Source organism: Petromyzon marinus, chromosome 5 (assembly GCF_048934315.1).
Source record: "Petromyzon marinus isolate PM22_M1 ecotype Great Lakes invasive population chromosome 5, UKy_Petmar_22M1.pri1.0, whole genome shotgun sequence".
Taxonomy (NCBI): Eukaryota; Metazoa; Chordata; class Hyperoartia; order Petromyzontiformes; family Petromyzontidae; genus Petromyzon; species Petromyzon marinus.
In genome coordinates, this window is record NC_133671.1 from 21301495 (window position 1) to 21313851 (window position 12357).

General features: G+C 45.5%; 1 protein-coding gene across 2 annotated transcripts in view; it reads left to right on the top strand.

Moving 5' to 3' along the window:
• The window catches only part of PRPF8 (pre-mRNA processing factor 8), a 28327-nt gene extending 22095 nt beyond the window's left edge, over positions 1 to 6232 (top strand). For both annotated transcript variants that reach the window (XM_032947438.2, XM_032947439.2), the window contains exons 36-43: positions 710 to 808; positions 1526 to 1719; positions 2612 to 2851; positions 3001 to 3142; positions 3554 to 3694; positions 4179 to 4318; positions 4944 to 5146; positions 5610 to 6232. In XM_032947438.2, the coding sequence (XP_032803329.1) occupies positions 710 to 808; positions 1526 to 1719; positions 2612 to 2851; positions 3001 to 3142; positions 3554 to 3694; positions 4179 to 4318; positions 4944 to 5146; positions 5610 to 5764 (1314 nt within the window). In that variant the 3' untranslated portion in view covers positions 5765 to 6232. The remainder of the gene's footprint in view (positions 1 to 709; positions 809 to 1525; positions 1720 to 2611; positions 2852 to 3000; positions 3143 to 3553; positions 3695 to 4178; positions 4319 to 4943; positions 5147 to 5609) is intronic.
• The last annotated feature ends 6125 nt before the right edge of the window (positions 6233 to 12357 follow it).

Below are 12357 nucleotides of genomic sequence, written 5' to 3' on the forward strand. Positions count from 1 at the left end.
TACATTGGCACCCCTGATCGGCGCAGTTGGCTTACGTACGATGCCAAAGACGTTCAACGTACATGCATACGTTAGCGTTGCTGTTGCAACGCTCACATAATGAGATAAGTTTGATCTCATTAAGTTTAGCAAATAATAAAAAAAGCCTATCCCACTTGCGACCAGAATAAAAATGCATTGAAATAAATGTGTGTAGGATGCAACAGATAAGACGTATTGATGATATACACGTGAAGAATTAGATCCAATTGCAGGCGGCTATAATCAAGTGAGTATTTAATTTCTTAAGTGAAAACGTAATTTCATCTTTGAAAACTTGCTCTGTGTGTGCAAATGAAAAGAGAGCAACGGTGTTTTTAGTCTCGTTCTACCACTTGTTAATTTCAGCGCAGTGGTTTAGAAAGTCGTTGTGTTCACCATGAGGTGGCGCCTTCTGTAGCAGTGAGAAAATGTTTGTTCGCCGCCTTAAGTGGCGATATCGCCAAGCTGTCTGAAGAGCACTATATTTACTCTAACACGGGCATGAAACATTTAAGATATTACTGCAGCAGGTACTTTTAAGAGCCTAATGAATGTGTGTGTGCGTATAGCACATAGAACAATCAGTGCATTAATTATTAATGTGTGTGTCAGTGGCAGCATCAGTTAAACGCCACTGTATGCGTGCTACGCCATTCTGAGCTGCACTGTGAAACTCCTTGCTCTGCAGGTGGAGAAGTTTGGTGACCTCATCCTGAAGGCCACCGAGCCTCAGATGGTTCTGTTCAACCTCTACGACGACTGGCTGAAGACCATCTCGTCGTACACGGTGCGTGTCCTTCGTCACAGCGGCCACGTTGGCACGTCAGCGAATTGACGGAAACGCACAACTACAGAAATTAGCCATTTTTTATGTTGGAGATGCGGAAAGGTTTTTTTTTTTTGGCGAGGAAAGTCTACATTGGTCAAGATGCCTGTCTTGTCCTTAAGGTGGCCGGCTGCCTTTCAGAGCACTCCGGCACCATTGAGAACCTGGGTTCGAATCCGGGCAGCTGTATGTGATTTAAACCAGGTCATCCAGTGTAGGGAGTTGATGGTCTTGGCCCTTTCACCAATAACTACGTAAATAACCATCACACAATATTTGTTTTGCTACTTAATTTGACCAAATTGCAGCTCTGAGAATTAAAAATGTGACTTGTCATCCAACAAACATTAGTCTTTGCAGCAGATTAAGCGAGAGAGTGCTGCCCCCCCCCCTACTATGTGAACCAGAGGTCACTTTAAGGTATCTCAGAGTTAGCTCGGTGGTATCCGCTTCATCGGGCTGTTCTCTATCACGTCTTGTTGGACTCTTGAGAGATCCGAATGGATACCGTGTCTCGTGACATGGCACTGATAGTAGAGTCCAGATCGAATTGGGGGCATTTTTTTTTTCGTAAGATGTGAATCTGGCCCCAGGAGCACGCGGGTATCTGACCGTGCCATCGACGTTCTGTGGTTGCCGGCTCACTAAGGGTGCGTGTGGTCCCCTTGTCGTGTGCAGGCGTTCTCCCGTCTCATCCTGATCCTGCGCGCGCTGCACGTCAACAACGACCGCACCAAGGTGATCCTGAAGCCGGACAAGACTACGGTCACCGAGCCGCACCACATCTGGCCCACGCTCACCGACGAGGAGTGGATCAAGGTGGAGGTGGCCCTCAAGGACCTCATCCTTGCCGACTACGGAAAGAAAAACAAGTGAGTCGGACATGGGAGTGGTGGGAGGGTTGGGACTAGTAACGAACTAGTAACTTTTTTTTATTTTACCAGGTGCGGCCCATTGAACTATGTAGCTCTTTTAGAAGCGACCTGGCTATCACAAATGATTGCTCAACGAAGTGGCTTAACATGTGGACATTTATAGCAGCCAAATACTCTAAACACACGTTTAATAATGTGGATGGGATAAACCGGAGAACCCGGATAAAATCCACGCGACCGCATGATCAGAGAGCGGCTGTCAAAAATGCACTGGGTTGTTGTGCTGGTGTCTCCATTGTCTTGGCTTGGCCACATGTTCTCAGCTCTTTTATTTGGTTGGTTAAATTGCAAGATGACCACACATTTGGTTCTGTTGAGCTGGTGGTTTGGATAACATATTTTGTGTGTTGTTAAATATATCTTGTGGTGTGCTGTAGAAATGGGTGGTTTTAGCATGATCCGGTCTGGATAGTAATTTTATTCTTCACTCCCAATGCCAAACGTACCAATCGTCTTCTCATCTCTGCGACTTTTACCTACTTCTGCAAAAGTCACCCATCACGGTGTTATGCATTTCATCCACATTTACTAGATGGCTAACATTCCTCGTACGTTTGGCCCAATCCAAGCACTCTTGTCGCTAGTCAAAACATTTGAGCTGCAGCAGCGAGTCTAATCTCCCCCCTTCCTCTTAACTCAGGAGCACAGCATTTGGGGCTTATGTCTACGGAATTTCTGTACCCCCCCCCCCCACACCACGTTGCGGTTTGTACTCTGTACTGGGCTCCTGAAATATAAAAAAGATTAAAAAACACATTTGAGCCGCTGATCACACTCGCGTTTTTACCCTCTCCGCCCTCTCCACTGCCGCGCCGTCGCCGCTGCGCAGCGTGAACGTGGCGTCGCTCACACAGTCGGAGATCCGTGACATCATCTTGGGCATGGAGATCTCGGCGCCGTCTCAGCAGCGGCAGCAGATCGCCGAGATCGAGAAGCAGACGAAGGAGCAGTCGCAGCTCACGGCCACGCAGACGCGCACCGTCAACAAGCACGGCGACGAGATCATCACGTCCACCACGAGCAACTACGAGACGCAGACCTTCGCCTCCAAGACCGAGTGGCGTGTCCGGTCAGTGGCTACGCGACGGAGCGCGACGAACCAGACGCGTCGGCTTCGTTTACTCGGACGCAAGTGCTTGCCCCCCCCCCCCCATCTTGCCTTAAATAATCGGCATAACCGACCCGTGTTCGTTCTCCTGTCCTCGTTTGTTTCGGCAGCGCCATCTCCGCCACGAACTTGCACCTCCGCACGAACCACATCTACGTGTCGTCGGATGACATCAAGGAGACCGGCTTCACCTACATCCTGCCCAAGAACGTCCTCAAGAAGTTCATCTGCATCTCGGACCTGCGCGCCCAGGTGCAGCGAGTGGCACAGTCCCCTTTGTCTATCCATAGCTTTACTTTACGAATGTCTTTATATTGGCGTAGCTGGTAACGACGAGGCATGTGACAATTCATCCATTCAGGTCAATTCACATTAGAAGAATATATATACCATGTATGCATTTTATGAGCTAATGATGCATCTACATGGAAATAAAAGCATCAATGAGGAACAAACAGACGATGTGAGACAAACTAAAAATCTGTTCTTGAATTCAATTGACAGCCCACATTTTGACTGTTCATCGCATTGCCCGCGTGATAAATCTGTTACAAGCTCGTTGCTTAGGTCGTCTAAAACTGGTCTTGAATCACGAGCAGGAACCCGTTGTCGCCCGAGGCGAGAGACTGACGTGGTCGTGTGTTCGTGTGTGTGTGTGTGCAGATCGCTGGATACCTGTACGGGACGAGCCCTCCCGACAATCCGCAGGTCAAGGAGATCCGCTGCATCGTCATGGTGCCGCAGTGGGGCACTCACCAGACCGTGCACCTGCCCAACCAGCTCCCACAGCACGAGTACCTCAAGGTGGGCACGTGGTGACACGTGGTGGCGCGCAGTAACATACGGTTGCGCGGCTGTACTCAGCAATAGTTTGGGGCTCTGCAGTGGCGAGATGTTAACTGCCTCGCCTGGTATACAGGAGGTCGTAAGGTTCGATTTCCGACCCTGACGCCTGCTATATCTTTGGGGTTTGCGTGTCTCTTTCCCGTGGTCGCGTGTATTTTTCTCGGGTCCTCCGGTTTTTGCCTCCACATTGATGAATGTGCATTGAGAGTATTTGGCTGCTATAGATTTCCACATGATAGGCCACTTTGTTGAGCTATCATTGGTGGCCAGGTCACTTCTTAAAAAGAAATGCATAGCTCAGTGGGGGGGACTTATAAAATAATAAGTTTTAGTTTGTGTGAACAACAGCCGTTTAGTTAGAATTCGGTGAAGTTTGCTGTATTGACCGCTCCCTCCTCCCCCCTTTGTGTTTTCTCCTCCATCTTGGTACACCACCCCGCAGGAGATGGAGCCCCTGGGTTGGATCCACACTCAGCCCAACGAGTCGCCACAGCTCTCACCGCAGGACATCACCACGCACGCTAAGATCATGGCCGACAATCCCTCGTGGGACGGCGAGAAGACCATTGTCATCACGTGCAGGTGCCGCCCCTAGTGTCATCTTGAATACGATCAACAATGTTGTGCCTATTGCAAAGGTTATTTTTTCTTGTTGATATCTAACAGGGCTTTGTCCCAGACTGGTCACCTTGAGTTTGAAGTGTAGTTCGTGAGAAAAAACAAATACCCTTTTTCAGCACTGGTGGCATTGTTTATGTATTGAAATGTACCAAAGTAATGTGTTGACGATGCTACATTGCTGCGACACGTGCATGTGACAGTAATCTATTGCTGGAAAAAGCCCCTTCCTCACAACATGCGGGTCGTGGAGGCTATTTTACCATACCTCACCCTGCCGGTCAGTGCAGTTGGTGAAGGTGGAAGCACTTTCCCCTGCTGCCGACAATGTGCATCTATTGTTACTTTGGGGCATCTTCCGTTAAATGCAGATTGAAAACTCAATTTCTTTAGATTGGAAAGTAATTATTTCTTTTCGTCTTTAGTTTGTTGGCCTTCTCCCGCATCTCCAATTAGCATGGTTAGCTACGTACGGTGCGAAAGAAGCTAAACGTACGTACAAAGCAAAATAAGCGCGGAGTTTTTTGTTGTTGTTGTACCGACGCTGATCCTTGCGCTCGCTCCGGTTTGCGACGTCGTGCGATGGCAGCTTCACGCCGGGCTCCTGCAGCCTCACGGCGTACAAGCTGACGCCCAGCGGCTACGAGTGGGGCCGCTCCAACACGGACAAGGGGAACAACCCCAAGGGGTACCTCCCCTCGCACTACGAGCGCGTGCAGATGCTGCTGTCCGACCGCTTTCTCGCATTCTTCATGGTACCGTCGCAAGGCTCCTGGAACTACAACTTCATGGGTGAGTGGCGTCGCGTCGATGCCGGCGGCGTGCCATCGTTGCCCAGAGGTGGCGGGGGGTGGGTGGAGCCCAACCGCGTGAATAACACGACGCTCGGCTGTCTGCGCCGCGAGGTTGGCTCGCCGTGTCAGAGGAGGCAGGCCTCTGGCAACGGAACTGCCCTTGCCCGTTGTGCCAGTGTTCTCATTGCATGATTCGATTGCCCTTATTTGGGTTCACGGTTTCATTAACTAGTTGATTATTGGTTTTTGCTGTGGTGATTCATGTCGAATCCATACCGGCTGCTTGCTTTCCATGACCCAGTCACAACGCGTATGAAATGGAACCGATGGATTCTTACACACACACGGCGGTTTAATCTTGAGTTGATACATCGTGGGTTGTGGGGGATGAGGGTTGGAGTCTTGCTTTCTTCTATTTAACGTCTCGTTTGGTTTTGATGGCGACTGCGTTTTCGTTCCAGGCGTGCGTCACGATGCAAACATGAAGTATGACCTGCAGTTGGCGAACCCGCGCGAGTTCTACCACGAAGTGCACCGTCCCTCCCACTTCCTCAACTTCGCCTCCATCCAGGACGGAGAGACATTCAACGCCGACCGAGAGGACGCCTACGCCTAGTTGGGGGGTGGTGGGCCCCTTCTTACCCCCCCAGTTAGCCCAGCCACCTGAAGAGGCGACCGCTTCGTGAATTGCTCGGCCAGGTTTTGGCGGTCCGTTTTACTGCATGGGTTGGCCCCGATGGCTGACAGGGGACGCCACATGTGTGATCGTTACAAAATCGGGATGTACATAACCATCACGCGCCGCGCGCTAAGTCCACACAGCAATGAGGTGTGATGCTATACTTAGATTAGATGTGTTTTGTTATTTCGTTGCATTGTTTTTGTTCTCTGATCAGCCGTGACTTTTCCAAGATCGTAGAGCGGAAGTTAATTGAACTCTGCTTTGGCTCGAGTGGAGTGGTATTATTTTTACCTAAGGTTGGCGTATCGACGTATGTTTTAAGATGTGAGTAGTTCCCGGTGGCTTATTAAAGCGCAATGTGTATTTTCTTCACACAATGACCAATAAAATTATGATAATGAACGTTTCAAGTCTGTTTATTAAAACGTTTAGTGCACTGAAGATCTGGAAAAAGTGTTGAACGTCATATCAAATGAAAGTGAAATTTCACGTGATGCTTTTACACAAAAGTGAGTTCCCTCATCGCATTAGGGCATACTATGTTGTAAATAAAAGAAAAAGTGGGAAATTTTTACACGCAAAAATTTACATACGTCGATTTTGTGCAAATATGGCCAGGAAAATGTCACTTTATTTTTCTATAAAAAGTGAGTTCCCTCATCGCATTAGGGCTTAGTATGCTGTAACTGAAAGAATAAGTCATAAAAAACACTTAAAAACACGCTTTTATGAAATGTACCGTACGAGTAATGGAAGAACTCCACGACTCCAGGAAGTGGCCCCGAAGCTTGCCACAACGTAGGGGACCTTGGCCAATTACAGCCAACGCCAGTTGACCGTGGACAATTAGACCCAAGCCGAAACAAAATAAAATGTTTAAAAATATATATTTTTATGATAGAATATAGTATTGTCATCAGTATGGCATAACTATTCCAAGTTTGCAGTCGATACCACATTGAGAAGTGGGTTAAAATTGAGTTACAAGATTTTATGATACAACACGAGTTAAATGAAAGTGTATAAAAAGTGGGAAATTTCACCTAAAATTTTTACAAGAAAAATCGACATACTAACTTATGTCGACATACTAACTTATGTCGATTTTGAGCAAAAATGGTCGGAACATTTCACTTTATTTTTCTATAAAAGGTGAATTCCCTCAATCGCATTAGGGCTTAGTATGCTGTAAATAAAGAAAAGTGGGAAATTTTACCTATCATTTTTACACGAAAAATCGACATACAGTGAGGGAAAAAAGTATTTCATCCCCTGCTGATTGTGTACGTTTGTCCACTGACAAAGAAATGATCAGTCTATAATTTTAATGTTTATTTGAACAGTGAGAGACAATAACAAAATCCAGAAAAACGCATGTCAAAATTTTTATAAATTGATTAGCATTTTAATGAGGGAAATAAGTATTTGACCCCCTCAATCAGAAATATTTCTGGCTCCCAGGTGTCTTTTATAAAGGTAAGCTGAGATTAGGAGCACTCCCTTTAAGAGTGTGCTCCTAATCTCAGCTCGTTACCTGTATAAAAGACACCTGTCCACAGAGGCAATCAATCAGATTTCAAACTCTCCACCATGACCAAGACCAAAGAGCTCTCCAAGAATGTCAGGGACAAGATTGTAGACCTACACAAGGCTGGAATGGGCTACAAGACCATTGCCAAGCAGCTTGGTGAGAAGGTGACAACAGTTGGTGCGATTATTCGCAAATGGAAGAAACACAAAATAACTGTCAATCTCCCTCGGCCTGGGGCTCCATGCAAGATCTCACCTCATGGAGCTGCAATGATCATGAGAACGGTGAGGAATTCAGCCCAGAACTACACCAAGAAAACAATTGGTAACACTACGCCGTGAAGGACAAATCCTGCAGCGCCCGCAAGGTCCTCCTGCTCAAGAAAGCACATACATGCCCGTCTGAAGTTTGCCAATGGACATCTGAATGATTCAGAGGACAACTGGGTGAAAGTGTTGTGGTCAGATGAGACCAAAATGGAGCTCTTTGGCATCAACTCAACTCGCCGTGTTTGGTGGAGGAGGAGGAATGCTGCCTATGACCCCAAGAACACCATCCCCACCGTCAAACATGGAGGTGGAAACATTATGCTTTGGGGCTGTTTTTCTACTAAGGGTACAGGACAACTTTCACCGCATCAAAGGGACGATGGGCTGGGCCATGTACCGTCAAATCTTGGGTGAGAACCTCCTTCCCTCAGCCAGGGCATTGAAAATTGGTCGTGAATGGGTATTCCAGCATGACAATGACCCAAAACACACGGCCAAGGCAACAAAGGAGTGGCTCAAGAAGAAGCACATTAAGGTCCTGGAGTGGCCTAGCCAGTCTCCAGACCTTAATCCCATAGAAAATCTGTGGAGGGAACTGAAGGTTCGAGTTGCCAAACGTCAGCCTCGAAACCTTAATGACTTGGAGAAGATCTGCAAAGAGGAGTGGGACAAAATCCCTCCTGAGATGTGTGCAAACCTGGTGGCCAACTACAAGAAACGTCTGACCTCTGTGATTGCCAACAAGGGTTTTGCCACCAAGTACTAAGTCATGTTTTGCAGAGGGGTCAAATACTTATTTCCTTCATTAAAATGCAAATCAATTTATAACATTTTTGACATGCGTTTTTCTGGATTTTTGTTGTTGTTATTCTGTCTCTCACTGTTCAAATAAACCTACCATTAAAATTATAGACTGATCATTTCTTTGTCAGTGGGCAAACGTACAAAATCAGCAGGGGATCAAATACTTTCCTCCCTCACTGTACTAACCTGTCGATTTTGAGCAAAAATGGCCAGAAAAAATGCACTTTATTTTTCTATAAAAGTGAATTCCCTCAATCGCATTAGGGCTTACTCTGCTATAAATGATAAAAAGTGGAAATTTCACCTATCATTTTTACACTAAAAATCGACGTACTAACCTACGTCGATTTTGAGCAAAAATGGCCAGGAAAATTTCACTTTATTTTTTCTATAAAAAGTGAATTCCTTAATCGCATTAGGGCTTACTCTGCTATAAATGATAAAAAGTGGAAATTTCACCTATCATTTTTACACAAAAAATCGACGTACTAACCTACGTCGATTTTGAGCAAAAATGGCCAGGAAAAATTCACTTTATTTTTTCTATAAAAAGTGAATTCCCTAATCGCATTAGGGCTTAGTATGCTGTAAATGATAAAAAGTGGAAATTTCACCTATCATTTTTACACAAAAAATCGACGTACTAACCTACGTCGATTTTGAGCAAAAATGGCCAGGAAAATTTCACTTTATTTTTTCTATAAAAAGTGAATTCCTTAATCGCATTAGGGCTTACTCTGCTATAAATGATAAAAAGTGGAAATTTCACCTATCATTTTTACACAAAAAATCGACGTACTAACCTACGTCGATTTTGAGCAAAAATGGCCGGGAAAAATTCACTTTATTTTTTCTATAAAAAGTGAATTCCCTAATCGCATTAGGGCTTAGTATGCTGTAAATGAAAAAAATGGGAAATTTTACCTATAATTTTTACACCTTTTTCGATTTTGACCAAAAATGGCTGGAAAAAGAATCACTATTTTTCTATAAAAAGTGAGTTCCCTCATCGCATTTGGGCATAGTATGCTATAGATGAGAGAAAACGTGGGAAATTTCGCATTACATGTTTTTGGCCAAATAGAAATAACTTTGCTTTTCTCAAACATTATTTCCTTCATAACGCTTAGGCTTATTTAAGAAGAAGTCACCATGGCCAATGCCGTTGGTGGCACGACAAGCTCATTACCAACAACGTTCTCCACCCTCCGCCAGGCCTCACAGCTGCTGCTGCTGCACGGTGGACACGTGGCCAGTACCGGCTTATCCTCGTAGCAAAAGTAGCTACATATGTTTCGATTTAAAGCTTTCGTGACTGCAGGGATTCATGTTCTTGGTTCTTTCGGTGAAGTCACGTAGAAGGGAAATAATAAAATAATAAAAATGAAACACAATAAAATAAAAATTAAGTATTAATTATTTTATTATTTCCCTTCTACGTGACTTTACCGAAAGAACCCAGAAGATAGCTACATATGCTACAGGCCCCGCACTAGCTTAATCCGGCACTGTCCCCCATCGTACCTACGGCTCCCCTCCTCAGCGCAAACCTTTCTGTCTCAATCGCATCTCCGGTAAGCACTCGCCCTGCCATGTCCTCTTGCCGACTTACTTACCTCGTTACTGTCACACCAGGGAGAGGGTGCTTCTCGCTTCGTGTGGAGGGGGGCGAGCAGGGAGCGGTGGATTGTGCACGAGGAGAGGGGGCATGGCGAGGAGTGGGAGGGATTGGGAGGAATTGAGAGCGGAGTGCGCAGGAGGGGGCCCTTGTCCCACCGTCTCTCTTCCACCGCCCAGATTATGCGATCTGGAGTGATTAAGTGTAGATCGCGCTCATAATTGATTGTACCAAACCTTGATGCCGCAGTGCAATCAATTTTAAAAGTATATTCTTGGTTCTTTCGGTAAATTCACGTAGAAGGGAAACAATTAAATAATAAAAAATATAAAACAATTAAATTCTCACGACGTTTCGACTGCAACACAAGCAATCATCATCAGGTGTGAAAACCACAGCAATAAATTCTGAAAAAAGTAGCTTTAAATCAAAACGTAACATTTAAAAGGTTTACGTCGTGTGATTTTTGCTAACGTTTGTGGTAAATATTTATTCGAGTTTCCACGTGATACAAATGAATCGATGCATCAGGGGAGGCGACTCTATGGGTGAATGGCTTGGGGAAGCCTTTCTCGAGCACAGCATCAACGAAGGCTGACGACGACGACGAAGATGAGGGATGAGGCGTCCACAGGGTGCACGGCGAATTGGGGCGACCGCCCCGTGCCCCGTGCTTTGGGGGGGGGGGGGAGTTGGCGTTTCGACGTTACGGTGTCAGATGTAATACTTTGTTCGGTTTAGTTTGATGGCGTCGGAGGGAGGGGGGGGCTCACATGTCGTGGGGTTTGCCCCTGGCCCGGCCCCCTCATTGTCGGCCCTGATTAGACAGAATACATGGTAAAACACTTCAAATAATTTTGACTTAAAACTTTCGTGACTGCAGGAATTAATATCCTTTGTTCTTTCGGTACAGTCACGTAGATAGAAGAAAACATACAAATTAAGTGAATAAAATATAAACACAAATGTAGACTGTTTGTAGAATTTTGATTTAAAGCTTTCGTGACTGCAGGGATTCATATTATTGGTTCTTTCAGTAAAATCACGTATAGAAGTGACTTTACCGAAAGAACCAAGAATATGTTTGTAGAATGTTCCATTCCAGATGAAGTATGTTTTGGTGAGGCAGTGTCTCACCAGGGCCGGTACATCAGCATTCAATCCTTGATGGACCAAATCTTCAATGATTGCAATGGTATCGGGAACAGGAACTTTGAACAAAGAAACTACATCGAAACTAACGAGCAAATCACCTGGGGACAGTGAGATGTATTTAATTGACGATACCAGGTGAGCTGAGTTAAGTACAGAAGAGGTGGTCTTACCAGTGAATGGCTGCAAGGTCTCAGACAGATATCGGGCCAGTTTGGAGGTGGGTGAAAGAGGTACGTGGATGACACGTTTGTCATCTGGCCACATGGCCAACCGGCTCTGAACCAATTCCTCAACCACATCAATTCCATACACCAAGCCATCAAATGCACCATGGAGGTAGAAAAGGATGGCATGCTACCCTTCTTGGATGTCTTAATCAAAAATAGACAAGATGGCTCAATGAGCCATTCTGTCTACAGGAAAGTAACCCATACTGACGCCTACCTAAAACTTGATTCCCACCACCCTCCATCCCAGAAGAATTCCCTCATCAAAACGCTACACCATAGAGCTCAATGTATCTCCTGCCATGAACACCTGACCAGTGAACTCACACACGTACACCAAGCTCTCAAGGTGAATGAATATTCTAACTACACAATCCGCAAAGCCATCACCCCAACCGTGAGGAAGGATCCATCTGAGGATCTAATCAAAACCATCACCTTGCCATACATAGCAGGGGTAACCAAAAATATTTACAAAATCATGAACAAACACAAGATCCAGGTCCGATTTAACACAGTACATAATATTTGTGATCTGATCCCATCTGTGAAAGACAAGATCACTGACATGCAATATCCCGGCGTCTACAAACTAAGCTGTGTCTGCGGCAGCAGTTACATTGGGGAAACTAAGCGACATGTCTCGGACCGTGTTCGTGAGCATGAGGCAAATTTGAAACACGGTGGGACCAATACTTCTGCCGTGACTGATCATTATTTTAATGCGGATGGCTCACACGAAATGTATTTCTCTAAAACGATGGTACTTTGCAAGCCTACTGGCTATCAACAAAGATTCGTTCATGAAGCCATCCATGTATATAGACATAATTTCAACCGAGAGGATGGTTATAAACTCAGCAATCATTGGGAATATGTCATCAACCACTTTGGGTCATGACTTGATTTGTGTTTTCTTGTCA